This window comes from Bombus pyrosoma, linkage group LG16 (genome assembly GCF_014825855.1).
Source record: "Bombus pyrosoma isolate SC7728 linkage group LG16, ASM1482585v1, whole genome shotgun sequence".
Classification (NCBI taxonomy): domain Eukaryota; kingdom Metazoa; phylum Arthropoda; class Insecta; order Hymenoptera; family Apidae; genus Bombus; species Bombus pyrosoma.
In genome coordinates this window covers 3,479,624-3,507,381 of record NC_057785.1, presented here as the reverse complement: position 1 = coordinate 3,507,381, position 27,758 = coordinate 3,479,624, and the positions used below count along the sequence as shown (strand labels likewise).

At 41.5% G+C, this 27,758-nt stretch overlaps 1 protein-coding gene across 25 annotated transcripts in view; it reads right to left on the bottom strand.

The window, feature by feature from the left end:
* The window catches only part of LOC122576586 (basement membrane-specific heparan sulfate proteoglycan core protein), a 182,669-nt gene that overhangs the window by 101,258 nt on the left and 53,653 nt on the right, over positions 1-27,758 (bottom strand). For 21 of the 25 annotated variants that reach the window (XM_043747096.1, XM_043747103.1, XM_043747106.1 and 18 more), the window contains exons 2-10: positions 12,340-12,499; positions 12,044-12,183; positions 11,808-11,958; positions 11,558-11,726; positions 10,240-10,400; positions 9,757-9,903; positions 9,210-9,359; positions 8,676-8,903; positions 8,382-8,498 (exon numbers count right to left, since the gene is read on the bottom strand). In XM_043747096.1, the coding sequence (XP_043603031.1) occupies positions 8,382-8,498; positions 8,676-8,903; positions 9,210-9,359; positions 9,757-9,903; positions 10,240-10,400; positions 11,558-11,726; positions 11,808-11,958; positions 12,044-12,183; positions 12,340-12,499 (1,423 nt within the window). The remainder of the gene's footprint in view (positions 1-8,381; positions 8,499-8,675; positions 8,904-9,209; positions 9,360-9,756; positions 9,904-10,239; positions 10,401-11,557; positions 11,727-11,807; positions 11,959-12,043; positions 12,184-12,339; positions 12,500-27,758) is intronic. The other 4 variants (XM_043747107.1, XM_043747109.1, XM_043747098.1 and 1 more) reach the window with 3 other exon arrangements.

The window sequence follows — 27,758 nt, the reverse complement described above, 5'->3', positions numbered from 1 at the left end:
AGGATAAGCAACAACGACCACGCGACGACGACGACGACGACGACGACGACGACGGGGGTGAAACGGTGGTGATGGTGTTGGTGTTGGTGTTGGTGTTGGTGGTGGTGGTGGAGGTGGTTGGTCGGGCGGGCGGGCGGTTATTTCGTGGTAACAATTCCCTGGCTTTTTTGTAATTTACGACAATACGAACGCGACCGGCAGAATTACGATCCGCCCTGGCGCGACGCGGCTGCGCGACCTCGAATCGTTCGTTTAATCCGCGGCTGGCAAGGAATATTCACGGCGGAGGCAGCCGATTTCCCGCCGTTAGACGCGTTTCTGGCTGGTCCGTACTTGGCACAGCTTCTGAAAATCATCCTGCAGGATACACTGGTACTCCGAGGATGAAGAGGCTAGGAGGAATTTTAGGGAAGTTGAGAGCAAGAGGGATGGAGGGCAAATTTGAAACAGAGGGGTGTGGGGCAAATTTTAAACAAACAAGGGCAAAGTTTGCAGATGTTGCGGATTTTATAGAAGTTAAAAGTAAGAGGCGCGGCGGGCAAATTTTGTAAATGTCAAAAATGAAGGAGGAATTTCGCGAAAGTTAGTGGTAAGAGGCGTGGAAGAAATTTTGAGGATAATAAAAATTAGTTGAGCGAGGGTAGGAACAGTTTCGTAAATATCGAAAACGGGGGTGGGGGAGAGTCTTGCTAAGGTCATAGACAAAGGACCGTGCGATCAATTCTTTTTTAAATGATCCAGTAAACGCTGAAAACCAGACAGGTAGGAAGAACTATAAAAATGTAAGAAACAATGATATTAGTGGATATTAGAAAATAGTTAAGTAAGAGTAGGAAGAGTTTTGCAAATATCGAGAATGCAAGTGGAGAGAATTTTGCAGAGAATCTTTGCAAATAAAAAACGTACGAAGAATTGTTTGAAAAACAAATTTACGAAGAAAAACTAGGGAAAATTTTGTAAATGCGTGATGAGAGAACTTACGCCATCTGACAACATAAATTATTAGAAATATTTCAGTTTGTCTTTGAGGTAGGTTCATTGTGCTAAAATGTTAACATTAATTATTAAGTAATTAATAAATTAAATAATGTTCATCTTCGGAGTGTTAAGGTGTTAGGAAAAATATATTACACACTGGCAAACTTATGCAAGCCAGCGACATAAATGATCGTAAATGTTTAAATGGGAAATTTGTCTTTGAAATATGTTCACTGAATCATTCCCAAGGATGTGCCAATACGGATGATCCTGAGTTATTAAATAGGTAAAAAGAATTTTCTAAACAATAAGTTCACGATCGATCGATCAATTACAAACGTCAAGCTCAATAACAGAGTCGAAAGTCAACAAAGTCAGAAGGAGAGCATGAAGACTTTCCAAGCTGGACTCTAATTGCTATGGAAATAAAATATACATTTTAGAACGCCTTATCGCGTGAAATATTCGCGTAGAGGGGAAGTCGTTGGTTATAATATCGGCAAATTATCAATACTTATATTATGTCGCAATTTGATAACGTTAAGTGGTTATCTGGCCGGATCGCGGCCTCGGTGGTCAGGCCATTATCTTTGGTCTTGATTATTTATGAAATGAGCTCAAGGCGCACACGAGGCTCGCTCGCGCGGAAACTTACACCGTCCACGAAATTTCGTGGCACGTCGAAGTCCACAGGCCGAGAATTATTTAGTAGCTGCCAGGCTGCCCTTATCAGGCAATAACACACGGCGGGCTAATTATCCCTTACCCAACTCGTTGATCCTTGCTGATATGTGCGGCAAAAATAACCACCGGCCGTTAAAAATCGTCAAAACCATCGGAAATTTCAGAATCAAGATGATTCTCGAGTGTCGAGTACATAACAATTCATAGAAACGTCTCTTTGTTTTCGAGTATTAGGATAAGTCAGAGAAGACTTGAGTTAGGTTTGAAAACGAAGGAAAATCCCTAGAATTTTGTTAGATGCGGTAAGACACACGTGACACAGGTCTGCGTTAGACCTGGATTAGTTTAGGGAATTAATAAAAATCCCCTATAAACCCATTTCGCTTTTTTCTGTCGAATGTAGCTTTATACGAAACATCTGTGAGCTACGTTTAGATCGTAATCGTAAGTTGGATTTTGCTCAAGTTTGAAAATTGATTAAAATTCCCATGCTTCTTCTTTTTTAAATATGACGCTACAGTATACGGAGAATATCCGTAGGTCGGGTTTAGGTTAGGTTCGGAAATCGACAAAAGTCCCTATATCTTTTTAATATTTTGTAAACATAAAAATCCACGGCAGAACGGTGTCGAAGGTCGACTCGAGGATCGATGCAACTTGCGATTATTAATACACTATGGATTTAGAAAAATCTTCCACGTGATATTTAGAGATAAATCCAGATCCATTTTCCAGAAGGATTCCACAACATGGTGCAAGCGTGATCGTTACAGAAAGTGAACACGTAGTCTGTAGTGACTGACTTTGCGAAGCCTGAAGCCTGAAATTCTGAAAGAATTCGTTGCAGTGGCTCATGAGTGAGCAAAACTCATCACCAGGTTTACCTAGAGCTACCGAACCACTAGTTACCTAAGAGCACACAATTGGGTCAGGCTCGCGTTAAGCGTGAAAACAGATATAAATTTCAATTGTTCCAAAATATAGCAATTTGTGTTTGCAACAGATCTACGTTTGATTCGGATTACACGAAAATTATCGAAATACGAAGGAAACGAAAGATACAGAAACAAAACTTCGGTTGGGCTTGGATGTTGGTAAAATATGCTTTCGTTTCTGAAAACTAGGACGAGATCGGTGATAGCGATATTTGTCTGTGCAACAAGAAGACAGGGGAGCGAAAGAAAACAAGAGACATTCAAATTTTTCGCGAAAGCTAAGTGGCTCGTTAATTTATCGATCAATGATCACGCGATGCGGTTGAAATTCGTGACGTGATTTATAGGCAGAACGAACGACTCGGGCGCAGGAAGTTTTCAGACAAATCACGCTGCCCGAACATTCGCGACATATTTGCATATGCTTATTTTGTCAATAAACCGTCCTCTTTCGTTCGCCGGCGAATAAAAAAATCTTCGGTCCTGCAAATGATCTTGTTCAAACAGGGATAACGCAACGTTAACTCAGAGAATAAAAATACTTGGACCGGTCAAATTTATCCAATGAACAATTATTACCATAAAGTGGACATACGAGCAGAATTGAAGATTCGAAAAATAATTTTGCTTAATTCTTTGCGCTCGTAATGACAGCTGACGTACCAACCACCTTTTCCAATACGAATTTTAGAAACGTGTTCCTATTTACCAAATTACTGTGAATTTTCTATTGAAAAATTTCTTCTCTTTTTTTTCACAGAAATTTGTAACACGTTCGACGAAACATCTAAAGAAATAACTTCGACTTTATTCGACGATATTCTCGGCAACAAGTTCGTGGAATCTCTTCGTTGTAAGAACATATCTTCAACGATTTTACTGTTATTGATTAACGAACGATTAATTTAATTTAATTAATTAATTTTCACAATCTCAACGAGACTACCACGCGATTTAGAGGGCAAAGCATCGAGTAATTGTAAATTCAAAGGATATAGTTTTGAACATACAGCAGATTGATCTGCAGATGAAGGAAATTAATATTATTAATACGTTTGAAACGTAGCAAAGGAATTGCACATGTTCGAGCTATTGTTCGACTATTAAAAGAGTTCAAGGTTAAACGTTAAAAGAACGACTTCGTGGTCGAAATTCAACGCTAGTTTAAACGATTCCTTTGGTATTTATTATTTTACTGAAACAGGCACACGAACGTTCAACCGCACGGTGAACGTTTCTACAGGGTGGTCAAAAAATCGTGCACGTAAAACGTTTGGTCCTTTGCTAGAAAATGTTATCTGTCAGAATGTATTTAGGATAAAACAACTGCTGGCTATTCTAGCGTAATTGGTACTCAAGTTTGTTGAGCTGGCCTTCGAGAAATTGAAATTCAACCGTATTGACGCTGGCCTCATTCCAGATATAACACATTATTTCGCATTCAAAATTTCAACTAACAGATCGTATTTTATTGGAAAATCTCCGTACGCGGTGTAACTTGCGTGTAAATTAAGACAACATCCTTGAAATTCGATTCTGAGAATTTACAGCTCCAACAATAAATGTAACGTAGCCAGTTTCCATAGAATATTTAGAAATTTTCCATCATCTGCTGTTTTCTTTTTTTGCTTTTTTCAGGTCTTGAGATACGTCCGACACAACTGTTGAGTCGAGAACGGGAATTCTGCTAAATATCGATCGCGCCAAAAGTCGACACGCGACACTTGTTCTCCGAATTTTCGAGATACACAACGAGCTAGCAGCAGTTGCTAAGAATACTGAAAACCCAGGAAAAAACTCCAGCGTCCGGCAGAATTATCCGTTTGAGTGCCAGGTGTCTTTGAAAAAACAGGATCGAAAAATCCTGAACAGCGCGAGAGCGCTTGCCTCGATCGATTGCGAAGAGAGACAAGCGGCACAATAGCGCTCGTCATATTTGTTATTTGTTGTTACATTTGTTGTACATCTAGACTATTATATATGCGTACTGTTAGTTTATAAATATTCCAAGTTTTGTTCAAGAAAAATTATTGAGAAGATAACAATGAAATAGAAATACCGTAGCGTTCAAATGTACCGGGACCTTTCGACACAAAATCTAAACAGCGCGATGGCTTGCGACTCAGGCGGTTAATCGTTGCTACGTTTGATCAGCAAGAAAAGCTACCTATGTCTGAATTATTTTCTGACGTGCAAAGATGTTACTCTTACTTCATTTAGCAGTGTCAGTTGAACGCATTAAGCTTCTACCCACCCCATATCTACATACTGACATCGTTCTGGGTTCTCAGAGTTCTGGGAAAGCTCCATTCTAAGTTCTTATGAAAAGTGTAAAAAGTCTAAAGTTCTTGTGAACGCTCCATTCTGAGGGTAACACGAGCGTATGCTGATTAAGCTCGTCTATATCGAACGCAGACAAGAAATCATGAAAGAATGATCACCCGAGATTTCTACGTTCCAAAAGCCGAGCTCAGATCCCAATAAGCGGGAGACTTGCAGCTGACAACCTGAGAGAAGCTTCCATAGAAAATTCACGCGTGTCACCATGCTGTCCTACTTTAATCGCACTAAAGGAATCTTCAAGGTCAGAGAAAAAGCGCGGAAAGCGAGGGAAATGAGGGATCGTTAAACTACCTAGAGCGATGCAAGTGGAAAAGGTGGATGCTTCTACCGAAAACCTAGCACCGCAAATTCTATCCATGCAACAAGGACGTTTAAACTCGGTGTCACCAGGTGACACCCATCGCCGTAACCTCGATAAATATCCCAGAACTGTCACTCCAAGCCACTGTGCAAAGTTACTGCGCTCATTATCGATTGCATGATGAGAAGCGGAGCAAGCGAATGACTGCTTACAAATTCATCCAAGCAAGGATGATGCAGCGATTGCCATCATCGCAACGATGCCCACGTGTTTTTTTTTTTTTTTTTTTGCACACCGCGTATACCAGGTCGAGAGGACGCACCTGAATAATGTGCCGGGACAGCAGGGGTTGACGTTTGTCGTGGCGGTGCCTAGCGTGCTGTCGTTCCACCTACCAGCCTAACGTACAACTCCCCATCCTCCCCCCAGCCAACCTGCCAACCATACCAAAGCCTCGTTTCCCGACTTCCAGCAACGTTCGCTTCGTCCTGCTCACCAAGACTCATAATTGTCCCCGTCCGAGCTGGCATATCGCGGAAGCAAACGGGGGACACGAAAGTGGTTATGCGCATTCCTATCCACCGTGCAGGATCAACGGAGGCGGGAGGGCGAGCACGAGGGTCATCGGTAGCGATGGCCTCAACACGGATGCCACTCTGATCAAGAGCTGTTTCGATTTAGTTTACTAGTTGTTGGTATAGCTATAGATGGACCTTTCTAGTTTGAGAAGGAACGCCGCAGGAATACTCGTTCTCGGTACCAACGATGATGGTTCTCCTAACTCTCGCTTTGTAACCACAATGTGTCTCGTATTTGGTAGGAAACAATCGTCTCGCCAAACTATGCGAAAGACGCGATAGAACATCTCTTTGCTGGGGCGTTAGCGACACGGTGAATTTGGGATACAGTGAGATATGGAATCGACGCTGAGAGACCGTGGAAGCCGCATTGGCAACTTTAGTTCCTTTGGCAGCGTTAGTATCATCGACGTGGTCGATGGTCGTTGCAAGTTTTAAGAAGATTCTATGAGCTTGTAGCTATTTCGTGTCGTCGGTTTGGTGAGAACTATCGTTGGAGATGGAACAGCTGGATCAAGAAATGCTCCTTCGGTGCTATTATCAGTTGTACAGTGATGATATTCCTGACTTCCTGTTAGGGACACAGTTTGCTACGAAAACGGTGATGTTTCCAAGTGTTGAAGATAGAACAATTCTACTCGAGGGATACTCCTTTGGTACCATCTGATGTCTCTTTTCGCTTCGAAGAGAATTCTCAAATTTTTAAATGTAACGTGTCCCACATTTGACGAAGAGAAACGATCTTTGGGGATATCGTAGATGGATCGATGATCCTACCGCTGACACTGCCTACTCTGTCTAATGTTATTGCGATTGTACAAGATTAAAGATGTACGTTTAATTATATTGTATCGTAACACGGTACTCCTTAGACATTTCTTCCATTCTTCGACATTTCGAAGAATCCGATCGATCGTTCATCGATGAAAAAAGGTCCCATTTGCCGAATATGAAAATCTTCTTCAAGACATCACGATATATCGAGAGACACCTTTAGGACAATTTAGAGGACAATTTTACTCAGAAGATCGCGATCCAATGGATTCGAATACCCATCGCTAGTAATGAGGGGATAAGGTCGATGGTCCCCTAACGGTTGAATACTTGAATATTGATTAAGCATGCACATCGCGATTACTGGAAGCAGGTAAAAGCAGCGGTCTGCGTGTCTCTGGATATTTATAACGAATGCCTCTGTCTGCCTCTCTTCGACTTTCTGCAACCTAAAAAAACTTCGACTTCAAGATGTGCAAAACGAATTTCATCGACGATCGACATTCGAAGATTAACTTTCGGCTCATTGTTCTGTCGTGGTTTGGCCCACTTCCACGCAGCTCCTGTATTTCTATTTCAAACAGGGAATTTAATATCCTTTGTTACGTTTCTAGACCTCGCATAGCTGACGCACTCTCCATTAGCCGCGACTCTGATCGAGAAACTTGAGAAGACCTGGCCTTCCCCTACTTGCCTACTTGTAACTGAGAATTGGTACTCGGGATTCGTAGTTTGGCCTAATCTGCAACCGTTAAACGCTACAACAATAGGAGACTAGGTGGTGTAGCCTCGAGGACTAATCCAGAGACTGAAATAAGTTACCGTAATTGTTGTGTCTTGTTGGTGTCCTTCGCATTCCTCTTTTTTAGCAGGAGACTTCTCCATAGGCTTAATCAATTAATTTAACATATCCGTCAAGCTTATGGCGCATATTACTGACGCATACGTTGCATCACTCGAATTAATGTCCTCAGTATAGCACGGTGGGATTCTTGTTCTTTTGCTTGTTAACGAAGAAACATTAGACAAATGAAACACGTCGTAATACTATAAAAATGGCCAGCTTGATCTTATTGATCTATCCGATATGGAACCGTTAATATCAATTATCGACTCGGTAATACGTTATGCTGATAAAAAATTCGCGATCCGAGGTTCCAGCATCACGTGACCGACTTCCGTGGCCGTTGGCCATAATCATCCGCCTCTCGACGGTGAAAAAAGCGCGGTAAAACAGAACGGAAGAGCAAAAGCCCTCGAGTTTTGAATATTCAGTAGGTACATCCTGGTCGGTTCCCACCTGACCCTCTTTTCACGGCGAAAATCGTCACGTTCTGGCTCGTCTTCCACGCTCTTCCGTCTCTAAGCCTTTGACGAGCCGGTGACGGTGTTACTTATAATTAGTTGGTGGTCGCCAGGCGGAAACAAAGATGTTGAGAATAATCAGCCTGACGTAAGGTCGGAATTTCGGAGTCATCGATCCGACATGTCGGCAAAACAGATCCAAGGTCCGCGATAATCACGCGACTCGTCGGTAAGAGCAGAGATCGATCGGTAACCAAATCTTCGGGGGTAAGTTATAAGGTCGGTAAGAAGATAAAAGGTAGATTTCTACATTCTTTCGCAGCTGGCAAATGGACATTTTTTTCAATGGAATTCTCATCGTTTTTTAAATCGAAGTAACAGTCGATTGATACAAGTTGGAAATCTCTATTTATAAAATAACAACGAAGTAAAGAAAGTAGATTATTATCGTTATTAGTTGCTAGAAAATAAAAAGCGACTTACCAGGATAGTTGCAGTCGTGTTCATCGCTCCCGTCGTCGCAATCTTGGACGAAGTTGCATCGCTGCGAGTCCAAGATACACCTAGACACGTCGCAGGCGAATTCTCCGGGGCTGCAACCTGTAAAATCGATCGATTTCTTACTTCTTACGAACATACGAACTGTGGATTCTTTCTGCGCGCAAAAGGACAATGAAAATTATCAAGATAAGGGACTTGTGGAGATACCAGTTAGTCTATGTAAAGGTACTGCCGTTATGAGTAAGCATCTATGTAATCGGGAGACAACATCTGTACCTGGATGGGGACAACCATCTTCATCATCACCATCGTCACAATCTTTCACGCCGTCACATTGCTGTACAGAGCAGATAGAACGACTTCCATCTCTACAACGAATTGTGTCGTCGGCGCGACATTTGCTAGGTATCGAATCAACTCTGTTTATATCTTCATCGTCTTCTTTTGGTACAATTCCCAAAACTTCGTTATGATCGGTTCTTGCGAAATCCCTGATGCTCGGCTCTGTCGTTGATCGTTTCGATGATTGGGAGGTGAATATAAATTATGAACATGAAGAGAGAAAAAAAATATACGTATGTGAAAATGAGTAAATAATTAAAAATAAAAATCTTTCTAATAAAAAAGAAAAAAATAGTGGCAAGCTACAAATGACTGAAACAATGAATTTAACCGAGCAGACGGACGAATCGATCTGGCATGGAACGATTTCACTAGTAGCAAAGAGCGATCTATGCCAAAAGTAGAATATAATACTTATATTTTAGTGTATTTACAGCTACTGCGTCGACAATTACAATCGCTACTTACGCGTTATCGTCTCATGGCAACCCTCCTCGTCAGAACCATATTTACAGTCAGGAATTCCGTCGCATCGTCGCTCTAATGGCACGCACGTACCGTCTCTGCACGTTAACTCGACTGACGGGTCGCATTGCGACTCTCCAATCTCTACTTTGGCTAATTGCGTGTTTCGTGTGTTTATGTGTAGGCGTGTTTGGAATCATCAGGTAGACAAGGGAATGCAACAAAGAAGGTACAAGAACGAAAAGATGAATTTAGACCTCTAACACTCTACTTATAAGTACAAATATGTGCAAAAGGTCTCGTGAGTGCCAACTCCAAATGAGTAAACAATTAGAGATAAAACAATTATTCCATCGTTCTAGTAAAAAAAAGGGAGGGAGGGAAGCTAGAAACGAGCGAAAGAATTAATTGAACGAGCAAACGAACGAATGTACCTGACATGAAACGATTTCACTAGTAGCAATGAGCGATCTATGCCAGAAATCGAACATGATACTTATATTTTAGTGTATTTACAGCTACTGTGTTGACAATCACGATTGCTACTTACGCGTTGTAGTCTCGGAGCAGCCCTCTTCGTCAGAACTATCCTTACAGTCGGCGATTCCATCGCATCGCCGCTCCAATGGAACGCATGTACCGTCTCTACACGTTAACTCAGTTGACTGATCGCATTCCAGCTCTTCTTCAAACCCTACTTTGGTTAGTTGCGTATTTCGTGTGTTTGTGTGTAGGCGTGTTTGCAATCATCGGGTGGACAAGAGAATGCAACAAAAAAAGGTAGAAGAACGAAAAAGTGAAACAGAGCTCTAATACAAAAGATTCTACTTGTAATATAAAAGTACAACTAGCATGACATAATAACAGCATGCGGCGTAAGTGTGAAAATTGAATGGATCGATTCTTCCAAGCGAAGGTCTCGCTAGAACGTTCCAGCTATCTCGAGATTTTTTCTTCTATGGTCATCGACCTAGGTGGTCTTCGAAGAGGAATCGATCATTCGACGCGTCAGCGTGTAGCGAAACCAAGTTACCTTGGAATATTCTGAAGGTAAATCCATCCGGACGCACTTGGACGTTGCCCAACGAGTGGATCTGCAGCTGTTTCTCGATGATGTACTGCATCTCCGTCTCATCAGCTAACGTGGAGCCAATGTCTAGAGTAACTTGCGACGTAAAGCTGTCAGAAGTTGGCCTGTACATCGAACAGGAATTATTATCGTACCTCGGATACCTATTGGCTGAGTCACTTTGACTCAGCTTCTTAGGCTACTTGTCTATTTCAGAAAAACACCTCTAGTGTCTTTAACATTAGAACTACCACGCCAGTCAAATTCACCGGTTTTACAATTTCATTTTAAAATTCCTACTTCGCGTTATGTTCTTTTCCGCAATGACGTAATGACTCTCGCAACGATAACTAAAAGAATAATAGAACGAATTTTATTTTGTTTTTCATGTATTCAAAGTGAAAATAATCTTGTATACTTATACCAATAGCAGTCAGGATGACTGGTACTTGTCAAAGTGTAAAAGGGTGCTGCAATCTGTTTATCGAACCCCAATTAACCAGTTTCCTCGTTTTTTACAACTTGCCACACGTTTTTCAAATTTTTACCGCGTATCATTCGATACGACGATGTCAGTTATCAGGAAAATTCCGGATCGATCGCTGGATCGCTAGAAATAGCACAGCGGTGAAAATGACTGGTTCTACAATTTTATAAATGTGTCAACCCTCGTTCAGGGATCCCAGATGGATTACCAATAGCAAAAATGTGCTACATAACATGGAATTGCTTCTGTAAGAAAGCAATAAATCAATAAACATACAAATATTCTATTATTAGGTATTTTTTGAACCGGTCATTTTCACTGGTTTTGGTAGAAATGGCTTCGTGTCAACTATCGGTAGTTCTAGTGTTAAAAACACAGGTAAATCAGTTGCTACGTATTCTCGATGATGTTGCTCATCACAATGTGATTGCTTGTTAAGCCATTGTGAAACAATTCAACAACCTCTCACATTTCATTTATCCTTCATAGAATTTATCCTACAACTTCAATCTCGCTTTGAATTTACCAATTTAATTTTCCATTTAATTTGAAGTTATAGAACATACTCTTTATCATATTTCATCGTACATTGCAACTTTCATACCGCGTAACAATCGTTCGAATCCAGTCTGTGTACGATTAGAAACTAAAACTATTTCCCTTTACAGTAAACGACGATAATACGCACGCGTTGCTACCAATAAGAATGTAAAGAACGTTGGACGCTGAGGAAATTTGTTTCTCGTAGAACAAAAGAATAGAAATAAATGGCACACCGAGTGACATTACACTCACGATATTTTAACAACGTTGACGTGGTGATTTTCATTGGGAATGTCACGGTTCAGCAACTCCTCGAGCGGCTGCGTCAGGTTGCCACTGAGTTCCTTGTACTCTCTGCTGCTCCTGTCCGCGTATTCCCTCCTGTACGGTTCTCCAACGGTCAAAGTTATTCTGTAGAACCCTGAAAAAGCCACATTGAAGTTAGCAACAAGTGCAAGAAACTGCGGCTACCAAATCAAAGAACCATAAATCTGTTGCCTACTTCTTTCTCTTCTGGAGCCGTAATTAATTTTCGTATCAAACTCGGTGGCGCTGCCTTCAACTTCTCCAGATCCGGCTAGGTCTTCGTCGTCGGTGTTGGCAAAATTTGCTGGCTCCCTTCGACCCTCGGCCGCGTTCCCAACCTCGTTATTCTGTCAACAACAACAACGATCAAGGCCACTATCGGACCAAAGATTTACGTATTTACTTCAACGTCGTAAGTTCTTGGATATCAACCTCGTCAGCTTCGTCGTATTCTTCCGCGCTATCTCGGGTTATCCTTTCCAAATTCGAGCTTTGCAGCTCTTTGTCCTCCTCCGACTGAACTGGAGGAGCGTTGTTCAGCTGCTCGTTGTCCGCGTTGTCGTCTTCGGATTCTGAAAAAACATTAGACGGTACAATTTCTGTAATACTCGATAGAGCAGAATGTTTGGCGCAGTATGGAGGATCTGCATTTCTGCCGATTAGCCAACCCTTGCAGCTAACGACGATGTCTAAACGTGTTTATTATGGCAAGAAGAATGATACATTACCTGGAGCCTCGGTAGTGGTAGTTGTCGTTTCAGATGGGCTAAACATATCCCACAGCCCTCTCTTTATCCTATGAAACAAGGAGTCTTGTTGGCGCGACTCTATCAGCGGAGCCTCGCCGATGGACTGCTTGCCATCCTGGTCGAACACCAGATCGTCGTTCTGCGAACGAAAGAATCCACACGTAATCCAACTTTCTCAAACTCCAACAATCACATTTCTTTGGAAACGCTTCCAGTGACTTTTCTATAGAAACAACGTTACGTAAATAGAGCACCAGGCAGCACATGGGCTTTGTACTCTAAGCTAGTTGTGTACTCGAAGGTCTACTTCTTAGCGAATCTCACGAGATCATAAAAATCCTTCCAACGAGGCTGTCTAATCAACAAATTCACATTACACTACAACTCCATTTACAGCAAGGAAACTTTGTCCAGTGCTCAATTACATCGATGACACTTGTGCGAACGCGAACGCCTGCTACATGAACAGGAAAGTTTCTAAAGTTTGCAAGTTTGAAAAATTGTATTTAATATTAAGCTACACACGCTATTGACCAATTGATTGCGTCTGACGAGTATACAAGTCGTCGTTTGTATTTATTCAGGCACACCGTGATCTAACCCGATTTCTACAACTAAATTCCGCAGTTAACTGGTTGATAAAGCGAATGCTGAACGAACAGATCTGTTTGCTACGAAACGACGTGGCTGATCTCAATGTTGCAAAGATTCAAGAACTGTACGCTATTGTATACATCTAATATACATATAGTTGGCTCGTTGAAAGGGGAGAAGCGTTACAAACGAGGAAACCGTAGCAGCCAATGTACATAACGAGTGAGATTCGTCGAGTGTGCTCGAGTATCGCGTAGTGAACTCACGTGCGACTCATAAAGAACCAATTCTCACCTAAACACGCGATATAAATTCAGGATCGGCCGCCCATTCCACCGGCCGTGATTCGCTGGCCAGGGTTCGACGCCGCGGGTCAACGACGTCTCCTCTCTGTTCGACGAACAACACGCGCACGTATACACAGAAGAGAAGAAGAGAAAGAGAGCGACAGAGAGTCCAAGCAGCGAGCATCGCTTGGCCGAGATAAAGTATCGTTACGCGAGAAAACGACTGACGAAGCTTATGCAACCGGTGTACCCCTGTCGATATTATGCTACGACGCGAATAACAAACCAGACGTTTGCTCGCCGATCTATACGTGACGAGTCGACCGTCTGCTCCGACGAATACAGGATTCCCCTCTATCGAGTAGTTATGGAACATCCGTCGCGTTTTTCACCATCTAGTTTTCAGCGATCCCCTGCTCCCTTTCCTGGAGATCCGCGAATCCACCAAACTTTAGATGGAAAATTACGACTAGTCAGACCACTCTTGGACGTATAAGATAGGAATTTGGGGATTTTGTTCACAACCAATTGCGAAATGAAAGGTTACAATTGCTTGGGTGATGTTAGTGTACCTTCTGGCTGTGCTTTATGGAACCAGAACAGGCTCAGTGTTTCCAATTTCCTCGTAACTAGTTGCAAAACGGGAAGCTAAAATTACTTGGATGATGTTAGTGCACCTTTTGGCTGTGTCTTATGGAACCGGAATAGCTACAGTTTTCTTCAATTTTCTTCATAACTAGTTGCAAAATGAAAAAAGGCTACGATTGTTTGGATGATATTAGTGTACCTTTTGTCTGTACTTCATGGAATCAGAACAGGCTCAGTGTTTTCAATTTTCTCATAACTAGTTGCAAAGTGGAAGGCTAAAATTACTTGAATGATGTTAGTGTACCTTTTGGCTGTGCATTATGGAGCCGGAATAGCTACAGTTTCCTTCAATTTTCTTCAGAACTAGTTGCAAAATGGAAGGATAAAATTGCTTGGATGATGTTAGTGTACCTTTTGGCTGTGCTTTATGGAACCAGAACAGGTACAGTCTTTTCAATTTTCTTCATAACTAATTGCAAAATGGAAGGCTGAAATTGCTTGGATGATGTTAGTGTACCTTTTGGCTGTGCCTTATGGAACCAGAACAGGTACAGTCTTTTCAATTTTCTTCATAACTAGTTGCAAAATGGAAGGCTAAAATTGCTTGAATGATGTTAGTGTATCTTTTGGCTGTGCATTATGGAACCAGAACAGGTACAGTCTTTTCAATTTTCTTCATAACTAGTTGCAAAATGGAAGGCTAAAATTGCTTGAATGATGTTAGTGTACCTTTTGGCTGTGCTTTATGGAACCANTTCAATTTTCTTCATAACTAGTTGCAAAATGGAAGGCTAAAATTGCTTGGATGATGTTAGTGTACCTTTTGGCTGTGCTTTATGGAACCAGAACAGGCTCAGTGTTTTCAATTTTCTCATAACTAGTTGCAAAGTGGAAGGCTAAAATTACTTGAATGATGTTAGTGTACCTTTTGGCTGTGCTTTATGGAACCAGAACAGGTACAGTCTCTTCAATTTTCTTCATAACTAGTTGCAAAATGGAAGGCTAAAATTGCTTGGATGATGTTAGTGTACCTTTTGGCTGTGCATTATGGAGCCGGAATAGCTACAGTTTCCTTCAATTTTCTTCAGAACTAGTTGCAAAATGGAAGGATAAAATTGCTTGAATGATGTTAGTGTACCTTTTGGCTGTGCATTATGGAGCCGGAATAGCTACAGTTTTCTTCAATTTTCTTCATAACTAGTTGAAAAATGGAAAGCTACAATTGTTTAGATGATATTAGTGCACCTTTTGGCTGTGCTTTATGGAACCAGAACAAGCTCAGTCTTTTCAATTTTCTTCATAACTAGTTGCAAAATGGAAGGCTGAAATTGCTTGGATGATGTTAGTGTACCTTTTGGCTGTGCATTATGGAACCAGAACAGGTACAGTCTTTTCAATTTTCTTCATAACTAGTTGCAAAATGGAAGGCTAAAATTGCTTGAATGATGTTAGTGTACCTTTTGGCTGTGCATTATGGAGCCGGAATAGCTACAGTTTCCTTCAATTTTCTTCAGAACTAGTTGCAAAATGGAAGGATAAAATTGCTTGGATGATGTTAGTGTACCTTTTGGCTGTGCTTTATGGAACCAGAACAGGTACAGTCTTTTCAATTTTCTTCAGAACTAGTTGCAAAATGAAAAAGGGTTACAATTGTTTGGATGATATTAGTGTACCTTCTGGCTGTGCTTTATGGAACAGTTTGGGCATTTTGTTCATAGGTAATTGCAAAATGGCTGAGATTGATATATAATTAACATATATAATAATATATCACATATAACGACATGTACAATAATTGAAAAATGGCTACAGGCAAAAATTATTTCGATGATATTAATGTACGTTTTAGCTGTGCATTACAATCTTTTTTTTTTTTAATTAACAAAATTTAAGGAAATTAAATGAGCACGACGAAATGTTATAAAATGGCCAAGTTAAGTCAAGTTAGGCAAAACGTTTCATTCGCAATTACTTTTTCAATCAAATTACGTTACTAGATTCTGTTTTTTGATGGTTACGAAGAGAAATTCTAAGGATTTTATTCCTCTTCCATCCAGTTCCCATTAATTTTAATAATTAATTCTCCTCCCATCTGGTTCCTACGATTTTATGAAGTTTAAAGAAACTGAATATTTATAACGCTATTATAAACTATAGTTCTCTTTCTAAATCATGAAAAATACTTTCTCCCTTTCCGATTCGCGTAATTACTTTTTATTCTTCGTACCATGGGCGCTACGATATGTACAACATTATTTGTTTCCTGTCTACTCGTTAATTAAACTCACCGTATCATTATGACGCGAAAATACGTTTTTTCGTGGCGGCGGAATCAGTGGCAAATAGCATGATCCGACAGAAGCCGACCATCTGGCGGATCTTGCTAATCGCTTCTAATACCTCAGAGTGTCGCGTTTCGTTGCGAACGCAGCTATGAGATGTGCCTGGCCACGTGACCGGAAGCGTCCATATAACTTCCTGTCTGCACGTTGCTAAATTCGTTTCGAATTTCTTTTAATCGTATCACCAAAATATTACAACAATAAGTAAAATCGTTTAATAACTTGCAATTATTTGTTTTGTAAAATGGTAAACAATTATTAATAATTTGAAAGAAATCGCACCGAGTTAGAAGTGTAAGGACTCGACTTCCGCGTGCACACGTTGCGCGTGTGAGTGGGGGTCGACGTAACGTTGCGTAACTGGAAACAGAGAGCTCATGGAGGATAATGACACGAGCCGACGCTCGTTAATCCTCCAGCTAAAATTAGTTGCGACGTATTCTTTGCTTGCAACCGATATGCGTGAACGTACGATGATAACGAAGCTTGAACATAAGCAAACACGTTCCGACGCTACATAAACCACTCGAATCATTCATTTCCAACTCTAACACCTTTTGCATTCTAATTCTGATACGGCCTATCCCGAATACTCGAATATAATTTATTTCTTTTTTAATAATTTCAATAACTATGGACAATTTTGGAAATATAATATCGATGTTAATGTTTGGCTTGCGATAAGAATCTCTTATCGTCTCTCCGGCCGTCAGCATCAAGTCATCGTGCTATGTTTGCAGAATCTAGAAACCAAATCTACGTCTATAGACGTAGACGGCTGTATGTCTGATCAACCTCGATCGACCAATTCTTAGATCGGTTTTCTTTTCTTTACGCTCTTGCTTCTTCCTATTTTTTTCTTTTTTATACACACAGCTAATGTAATATCTTAGAATCGCAATTTTCTCCGCGATAAAAGTACAAATTTTGCAGGCAAAATGTTAAAGAAATTTTTCTTGAACCGTCGTAGGGGAAGACGAGCGTCCGTTTCGATCCGCGATAACGCGCCACGCAGCCTGCAACCCGACTAACACGGCCGCTGGACCTGGTTGCTGTATCTCGTTGCAAATTCACTCAGTGACCCCTATCAATGGCGAAATTTCTGCACGAGGGGAGCTGAAAAGCCTACTTCTGGCAGCTGCAGGAACAGGAGGAAGAGGCCGTGTAACTTCTCCACCAGCTCGTTCACGGAATTCTCCGTTTCGCTCGAAAAACTCCGAATAAACTAGCGCGTTCCGACGTTTCTCCGTTTAACCCTCAACGTGTCGCGGGATCTCGTCGTTTTCGTTCGTTTCGGATGATTTGCTGGCTCGTCGAGCCACGCGCGAGTCGATCTAATCTCCGATCAAGGTCTAACCTTGATCCACCTTGTCACAAACATAAACATACGTTGTAAATTCATATTTTTATGAACGTAATTAAAAAACAAAAAGAACAATCCACTCGCAAGTATCAACTAAGAGCCAAACGTGCGAACGACGAGTACCTGGATGAAAATTCTATGTTTCAAGCGTAAGATTCCCCTTCTTTTGATCTAAACGCGATAATAATTGGATGGTGGAAAATGAAAACGACGAATGCGAATGGAAGAAGAAACGACGAATTCTGAAATCGAAGATTACCAGTGCCCGATTTGCCACAAGATCGATCGTAAATATTAAAAAAGAGAAATAAAAAGAAGGTGAACGTGTATGAAGCAAGGGGCGAAAAATCGCAAAAAAGTAAGTCAGGTCGATTAAAGCTCGTTTCCATGAGCGAAGAGGACAAAGAATTAGAAAGAAGCGCGAGAGGGTGGTATAGGTTAGAGACAAAACTTTGTTATTCCGGGCAAGTTTTACACGGGATTCCCCGGCTAAGTCCACTCTATGATCCTTTCACGACAACTACGTGCTCATACTTCGACAAAACACCAGGCCCCTCGCGCTGTCCGAAATCCTTAAAATGCATGGGAAATACGTGTCGGCGCAGCTTAAGTGGCCAACGGGAAATTCGTCCTCGGAACTTCGACTATGGGGACAAAGTTGCGGCAAACATCGAGCCTCTTGGTCTACTGTCGACCCCTTCGCTCAATTTTCTTCCGCTCATACTGCCTTGTCGTTTGATTAGGTGACACGAACCACGTACAAACCCAACTGGTATAGGCTTTGTAACGATCGATCGTTTGACTTTTTTATAAACTCTGCTCGCTTCTTCGCATATTTGCACGTTGCTGACGATTTATCGGAAAATAAACTTCACCCCAATCGCCGCACTTTTTTCCAAAATATGTCAAATCGAGTGAAATGAAAAACGTCGACTCACACGTATCCCGTTCTTCCGCGTCTAAAATATCACAAAGTTCGGTTCGCGTCGCTCGTCGATAATATACGAAAAGCCGTAGTATTTATTTTATCAAGTGAATTTCTAACGTGAAAATTACGCTCGAAACTAGCCGATATCAAACGTTATCGCTAGATTATGGATATTTGTGCACTTACGGGGGATTTAAGGACGCAAAAATGTACAGAGCGCGTGTGATGATAACAAAATGTAAATAAAATATAAATAGAAGGTAATTGAGCAGACAAATAAGATACCTGAAATAGAACAGGTGCGACGGACTTTTATTGGGTTGGCAACTAAGTGATTGCGGACTTTGTCAATACCACCTAATGACAAAATCCGCAATCACTTAGTTGCCAACCTAATATTTAGCTTCCATTCTTTTAACTCATTTGCATTCAAGCGCGGATTATTACGCGCGCTACGGCTGCTTTTTATTTCAGTCGCTAAATATTCTTCAGATGTGAGAGATCACGTTTGACCCGTTTGTCAGCATCTCGCCTATATCAGTTTATTGTATTGACCATTTTAAAGAATTCCACGAGAAATAATATGATTTAATTTCTTATTTCATTTTTTTTTTTTTTTAATAAATAATTTTTTCTTTTTTCCTCTATCAATCGTTTCGAACAGTAAATTTTCGATAAACTTCATGAAGAATTCGGATGTCATTTACTGCACCTACGCGCGCGGTCATAGGGACCAGCAGTCCTTTCAAGTTGACAGCCAGACGAATTTTCCATGGTTTGCCCAAGGCGCCGACGTGAACTTTTCATTATGCGATGCATATTATGTTGAAATATTATTTGCAGCAAATAAAATGAGTTATAAAATCATGCTTGAAGCATTTTTCGTGGTGAGGACCACCGGTGACCCCCACGGCGTTGTAGACGATTATTACGATTGCCCTTTTTCCATCACAACAATCGTCCTATGTACTTTTGATATTTGCTGCGTCGCCGGTCACCGGTGGGCCCCACGGCGCCCATGGCAGTCAACGTGTTGATGGGTTAATGATATTCGGTAATATGAGGATTTGAAATTGTACAAAACTACTGTAGGTATACTAATCGAATCATATTCTAAATCTTCATGCCCGATTCAATTTGTTCATTTATGTGTAGCAGATAATCCACGTAAGGGGTCTATCGTATCAAACTTCGATTCGATTATCGTATAACGATACGAATGATCAACGGATGCAAAGTGATTGAGGGCGAAACGGGAGTGTTCAAATATTTACACGAAAGTGTCCATTACAGTCGAAGAGCGATTCTGAGAATGCACCAAGGAGATTCGACTGTACCGTGGCATGCGTTGATAATCGATTGGCAACTAAGTGATTGCGGATTTTGTCCATACCACCTAATGACGAAATCCGCAATCACTTAGTTGCCATATGAATCGTGTGAGGACTTCTGACATTTCCACTGACTCAGACCTCTTAACAGTACATATAGATAGAAAAGTCTTTTCATCAGACATTAATAATAGGAAGCTTTGTTCTCTAGAAAATCGTATCTCTGTAAGGATTACAATATATCACAATTAAATCCGTTTCAGATCTATCGTAGACATGTTTCGAGCTCCATTGTCGAATAACAATGTGAATGTGACAATTTCAACAGCTTCGTTACAAAGAAACCTCAAGGACAAAACGAGAAGATAAAAGATAATGAAGTCTTTTCTCCTAACACAAAACATTCAACCACCGTCGTGTTACATAATGGATCCATCGATGACCTGGATCCATTGATGATCTGGACCCTTCAAAGTGGATGACACCGCTAAAAAATGCAATATATTTCATTTTCGGTGACACAGTGTCGCGCAAGCTGTCTTTTGATATTCTCACGACGATACGCGAATAACAACTTACTGAAGAACAACAAATGTGAGGAGATCAATTTTTCGTATTTTTACGTTGCTCTCGTTCTAACAAACAGAAAGGATTTCTTGTGTTGCAAGACGTTTAACACAGGATCGTGCACATTAGTGTGGCTCTTCTCATATTTCTTACAATATTTCTCTTCTCATAAATATTAAAAAGACATGATCGAGCCGAGGATGATCGAAAAATGACTCGATTCTCATCAGCCAGCCGCGTATGAATCGTCAACACAGCTTATGGTTAGAGCCACTAAATTCGGTGCTCGTAAACGTTTGACAAAACTGTAAGATCCCAAGGTAAAACGTTGGTGAGACGCGAAGGGAAAGAAGGTGGATCAACGAGCCTCGAGAAAGAGAGGAGGAGAACAAGTAAACGAGGTCGTTAAACCTGGTGCAAAAATGAGTCCGACCGATGACTCACACAGTTGGAGAACTGGTCCTGAAAAAAATAAGCAAGCGCGTCTGCATATCGTTAAGCCGGTCCCGTGCAGTTTGCACACACGTGTTGATTGCATAATGCGAGCGAGAACCTCGCCTCGAGCTTGACCAGACTCGCAGAATCGCCTTCGCGAAACCAAACTCTCGCCTTCGCGTGAAAATATATGGCAAAGTATCGATTCTTTACCTCCGCTGCTTCTTCTCGTCTTGTATAGATGCCATGAGAGATAATTGGCGTTAAACGAACGATTAGGCGAGACAATCTTAGCTATTTTTACCAAAGATCAGAGGATGACACACGTGTGTTCGGTAGAAGTTTGGTTATTAAAGGTGCGTCGTAATTAATTATTTCGTGAATTCGGTAGCTTCTCCGCGTGTTTCCAACGTCGGAATAGTCTTTTAAGTAGAATCATTTTGGCTGTTTGCAAAACGAAAGCTTTGAATTGGATTCTAGATCCTCTGGATTCTGAATAATTCGACGAAAGATACTTGACTGCCAAATTTCTTACGAATATTTGAATACTGAACTATTCTTATGTCTAAGAATCCTGGATCTTAAGTTTCTGGACCGTAGATCGTGGAATTCAAAATCCTTATACTGGAAAATTTTCGCATCCTAATCCCTGGGATCCAAGATCCTTAGATCCTGGATTTCCGCAGTCCGAATGACTGGATCCTAAAATTCGTGGATCTGGCATCTTTGAGTCTCTTTGTCTTGGATTCTGAACTCTTGAATCCTGCACAGTCGAATCTCTAAATTTTGCAATCCTGAATACTCGGACGGGTGAAACTTCAAGTTTTCGATCCGGGACTTGCAGTCTAAATTTTCAATTTCCAATCCTGAACTCTTGAATTCTAATCTCTTTGGTCCTAAGCTATTGACTCCTAATCCCTGAACCCTAATACACTTCGCATCCTAAATTTTAAAACCTTGCATCTCTCAATGCCAAATCGTTGCACCTTGCACTCCAAGTTCTTCGACTGCAAAATTACGTCCCCAGATCCAAGATCCTAAGGTCCTAGAGACTTTAGAGCTTGAGAAACGTGCATTCCAATACGTCCTACCTCTTGACTCGTGATCGATCATCGCACCACCTACTCACGCTCATGACGAGCTGTCTAAACACTCGAGCAACTGGCGCCAGACTGGAATCCTCGGTGATGATCAGGATCAATCTGTTCCTTCGCAGCGAGGCTGCTTCAAAGGTCAAGATCCGGCACGTATGGAGGCCGAGAGCGAGAAATCCCCCAATTTGAGAGACTTCCAGGGGCTTCGACTTAACGAAAATATACGCGCTGGCGAGCTAGATGGCGTTGTGGGTGGAGAAGAGCATCTCCGAGGGAAGAATCTGGCGAGACTGGCCGATCGTCTTTTGTCTTAAGCCGCTCTATATTAATGTGAAGAACATGCCATGTCGAACCATGCTACGATAGCTGGACGACTAGACGTGGAAAAGAGGGCTGTCAGCGCCCGGAATACTAAACAGTGGCGAACTATGTGCTGCATAGGTGGCGCTAGTCTCGCGCGACCGAGCCTTTGCATTTTAACTGCCTCTCTACTCCAGCAAATCCTTGGGGCAAGGCTTTGCCAGGTATAGCAACTTTCGACAGTTCCCCTGTACGCACGTTTGTTGCGAAAGAGCCGAAATTATGAGCTCGTGAAGACCTGTGGAGCCAGGTATTGAAGTTAGAAACGTCTGCCAAAGTACATTCACTGGGTTCTTCTTAATCTCTCGAATGAGAGTGATCGGAGAACAGTACAAGAATAGTACTTGGTAAATGATATTTAGAAACTTGTCACACCTCGTGTACTCACGAGGCGTGGTATAAATTGGAACTGTAAGAAAACGCGAATCTTCGAAAGTTCCGGACTATATCATGGAACTTAGGAAGAAAACGCTACTCGAGAGTGTCATAAATTAAGCTTCTCTAGGTACCGCGCGTGGATTATATTACGGGTCATTTATATGATATTTTCTCAGCGTTTTGTAATTTTACATCCTTGAAAGCTAAATCGCTAGATTTTAGACGTCGTAGATAGATCAAATTATCGAATGGAGGATTTTGGATCCAGTTTGGGCGCAGGTATAACCGAAACGAAGGAAAGTGCAGCAAAGAAACACAACGACTAAACGGAACTTTGATTATAGATATAACCAAGATAATCAATGTATAGTTAAGATAGACGTTTGCAGCTTCGTAAGACGTTATAAATTTCTTCAAACACTATCGAGACAGCGGATACTCTGGTGAATTTTCACCTGCTCGTTCCTTTTCCCTTAAAGGAAGATTCTATTATCGAAGGAGCAACGTCCATAACCGGGACCAAATCTCAAGCTTTCGCTCACGGCTGGACCAAAGTGTCACGTGTTGATTCCCAGGCCGTAAAACGGACGAAACGACGCGATGAGATCCAGAAGAAGCAGGATCATCTCATATGAACTTTCATATCTCAGCCCCTTGTGCGCGAGGAGGGCAAATACTATGGGCAATCCTGTGAAAAGGGTGAAATTGCGGAAATCACGAGGCTTCGACTTCCCGACAGAAACGTTCCGGCCCTCGGGCTGCGATCTGCCACTCACGCGTCGAAACGGCTGAAACTGAACGTCCTGTGCCGGTGGAGGAAAAAATCCAAAAAATGCCTGTCAATGTGAAATTTCAACCGGGCTTACTTCCTTCAATGAGTCAGTCCATTTTCAACAAGATAACCTGCAGTTGCAGACTGAACGTTGGATTAATTTTAGCAAGAAGCCGATACGATTCTCGTGAAAGTTTGGCTCAAGGTGCACTGTCAGCAAGTTTTCTATCAATTATTCTCATCGCCGTACGAAAATAGCTAAGATGTTTCAATATTTCTAAAAATGAATGGTGGACGGTTTTCAACGAGAAGCGTTCAATTAATAATCTTCGGTCGTAGAACTGCCCAGGTGAATGAGATAAAATGCTGAATGTTATAAATCGTGTCACGGGGTTTAATTCAATCCTTTCAAGGACTCAAGATAGTTCAATCACGCGACTAGAAAATACACCCAGCATTTATAACTACCAGAGACCTACGAGCCTTCGTTTCGCGAAACTGCTCCTAGAAATCTCATAAATTTACGATGCGACATTTAATCAGACTTTTACGTACAGTATGCGGCTCGAGTCTTTCGTTTACATCTCTTCCCTGTCACTTTTATATTCCATTCTCCGCTGGTATTAGCATCGTTGCTTCTGCCATTTACGTAAAAGAGAAAATGTCGTACTGACCGATCAAATTATTCCCATGAACACGTCTGTCATCTCAAGTTAGCGAAATAACAAGCTACTGAGAAAAGTAATTGAAGCTTTAAAGCGGCAGTTTTGACACTGTCGCGTGACCGCTCGATAATCTAGCACTTGAGAACACGCTCATCTTCATCGTCGGCTAAAGATCTTCCGAGGAAGTCGGCCTGCCGCTGGCCTGACACCAAACAGAAGTCGATTCAGCGATCGACCAGGCTCTCTTAAAGAGCTCTACGTAGGTTTGTTTTTACAGCAAACAAGGGGGATCGTGTGCACGTCGTCTAAACACGTCGCTTAACCACGGCTGCTTCACCCTTCAGCCATTCTCTAGACTCAGCCACGACCCTTTTACCCATTTTCACCCCTCTAGGTGAAACCTGAGGCGGTTCGACAAATTACGAGACTCACTTAACGCCTCGTGTTGCCTGTCACCGCACTCTGAATCCAAATTCCTCGTCTTTTACAGCCTCTTTTCTCTGGTCCCTGTCGACTATTAGGAGACAATTAGGCTAGCAAGCTCGTTAACATATTCGTCGTCGGTGGTATTTCGACTCATTCGTCGTCCACACCAAGATCATTCTGTGTTGGTGCGTACACTGAAATTTGAAATTTAAATTATTCTTCTTTTTTATTGAAAGAAGAAGATACGTAGAGTATCACACGATACGACACGTGGTGTGTTTTGTAATGAATTTTTAAAGTTGTCTGTTATTTCTAACTTTCTGAACATATCGCGTGTTCGTTGGAAGATTCCAAGTGAAATGTAAAAATAAGAATAATGCGAATTTATAAGTAGAATTTTGTAATAGGACTTTATCATTTTGTATTTAGTAGAAATCGATAATAAAATTGCTAATTATTCACAGAGCTGCCGCGTATCTTCCATCTCCATGATTCTTTTATTATACTGTCAGCTGCTTAATTCTGAACAATTTTTTCTCGCACGCGTAACCGATTACTCGCTCTTTGTTTCTGAGATATTAAAAAAAGAAACTCTCGGTATCGTTACATTTACAGATTTCAACCTACAGTTTTACGTCTAATTCTTATCTTTCCTTTGTAATTCGTATAGCTTTGAATATCATTTTAATGACCGCCGTGAGGTGACTGATAATGAAATATTAATGTGCATGTAGCTATACTGACAGTCTTCTTTTTTTTTCCTGCTACTAAATTAAAAAAATGTTGGTTTCTACAGCACATTAAAAGATCATTGAAGCGCAGGATGACGCCAGCTTCCTGAATAATTAGCATAAAATGTCCTACTAAATTCAAGAAACAATATATCGAGAGTGAAAGATACTACGAACTCTGCATAACCCAACAGCCACAGCAACATGTTACGCGATTATGTTCATTATACACAGGTCGTATGATGTCGCACTATAAACGTGACGTAAATGGAAATTTTCGTGTCGGTGTTTTGAAGTCGCAATACTGTCAGTTATTGGAGCAAGAAGTTGTGAAGAATCGAACGGTTTTGCCGGCAGAAAGCGACAACGATGAGTAAACGAATTCAGCGGAATGGCTCATTAATTCTCGACAAGAGTGAAGGAATCAGCTACGTGACACGCATGTTCACGTTCTTCACACTTTTCCCGTCTGTCAGCCGAGGAGACTCGTTCCTCGAGTTCATTGAGTCGTTCGGCCGACCGATCATCAATCTTCTTCGGACCTGCCCCTCAAAAACCATCAAATTCAACGGCTAATATGACACGCGCTGTTATCTCATATATTCAAATTACAATAAAAAATACAATTTATCTTTTTCTTATTTTCTCTCGAGCAACCTGGAGACCTTCGTGACTGCGCAGCAAGGCAAAGTTTAGAAACTTTTGAATGGAATAGATTCGTCGCACTTAAGTAATCGAGAGAGCTTTGAATAATACGTAGAATCGAAACGAGGCTGAGAGATACGTTTCTTGTTATTTTCTTGGAACCTTGCAGACCTCCGTGACTCCTTCCGAAAGTAGAACTTTGGAAACTTGCACCTAGGTAATCGGGAGTCGTTCTGAATAATAGCTGGAATCCAAATGACAAGCAAAAATACCATTTTTTGCTATTTTCTTAAAACCTACCGTCTTCTCTAACCGAAAGAGGGGAATCTTGTCCACTGGAGGCTGGATAAATGTAAAAATCATCTCTACGTCAGCCAGTTCTCCCTGTTGAGCCCTCTAAAAACATTGGTTCAAGTATCAAAAGGGGTCGGAAGAACCTGTATCGGCCATCGAGAAGGAAAACACGGAGGTTAAACGCCGAGGGATGATCCTGCTGCGATTTACATGAAACGTTTCGTTGTTAGAGTGGCCGAATCCGCCGGTGCAATTTATGATTCGCTCTTTTTCCTCTTTTGGGTGGGACACGCGCGACAAATAACAGAAGGACGGCTATACGGGCTGATTTGGCGGACAGAGAAGGAAGAAGGTGTATTTGTTCGGCGAAGGCAAACAATTGGTCGACAGACCCATTTCCGTCGGATCGAAAATAGTCGAGAGCGGAAGCTTCCGCCACGCTGAGAAACACGACGATCCATCTTTCGATCGGCCGAACCGAGACACGACATGGCACGTTAGTTTAGAAGGCACAGGACGAAAACGAGAGAGACCACAGGACGAAAAGAAATCTACGAAAAGATGAAGATTGTAGAGAAATATTCGTAGAAACGTCTCCGCATCCGGTGACTGCTGAATAAATTTCCCGTTGCTCCGGCAGACAGGCAGCCTATTCGTTGACCAAATTAGGGCAATCCCGGACCGCGAATGGACGACTGTCCATATTTGGCGAACAACCGAAACCGTGCCAAATATTCGCATTCGAGGACACGTCGTTATCAAAACCAGAAAAAATTAGTTTCCCTTTGAAACATCGTTAATAAGCTGACCAACGGCCCGTGAACCACATTCTTGCCGCAAGTTGAATTCCATTTGCCGGAAATCCCTCGGTTCCGCCACTCTTTTCATACGAAATCGCGCTTTTATTCCCTCAAAAGCTCAGGCAAATGAAAAAAAAAAAGAAACGCGAAACAGAGAGAAAAGAAAGAAATAAAGGCAAAGGGAGCGAGAAACGAGGCTGAAGTTTCGCCGAAACCCGATGGCAACGCTCGGAGACAACGCTCGCCAGTTCTCCGCATCGTAACACGCGCAATTACATAAGAAATATAATTATAATCGATTGCGCAACCGGCCATCCTTGTGTCAAATGCCAGTACACGCATTGAATCGTTCATTTCGACCTCTGATGACTTTGATAACTGAATTTTCTCGTTGACTCGACGTATCAGACACGGCTTGCCAAGCTTCCACCGTCCTGTAATTTTCATCAGGTCAACACGTGTCTATCGTTTCGATTTGCCAAATTGATCTTCGATCGGTATAGCGTACGAAGATTAAATCGAGTACAATCGTGGAAATCGCGAGAGGTGTCATTTGTAATCGGATTTACTCCGCTTCTAAATGGTTATATTGTAACACGAGACAGCCAGAGGCTATATCAATCAACTGTATAAACAGGGGAAAAAAAAGAGATGTGAGTTTGTTATGTGACAATATTTGTTAACAAGCACAAGTAGAACGATAGAAAAACATGACAATGTTACATATGTTTTTCTAAGATTTGTCTAGAATTCACGACTATCTCTAATCTGCACACGACAAATAAGTTTATAGAAGTG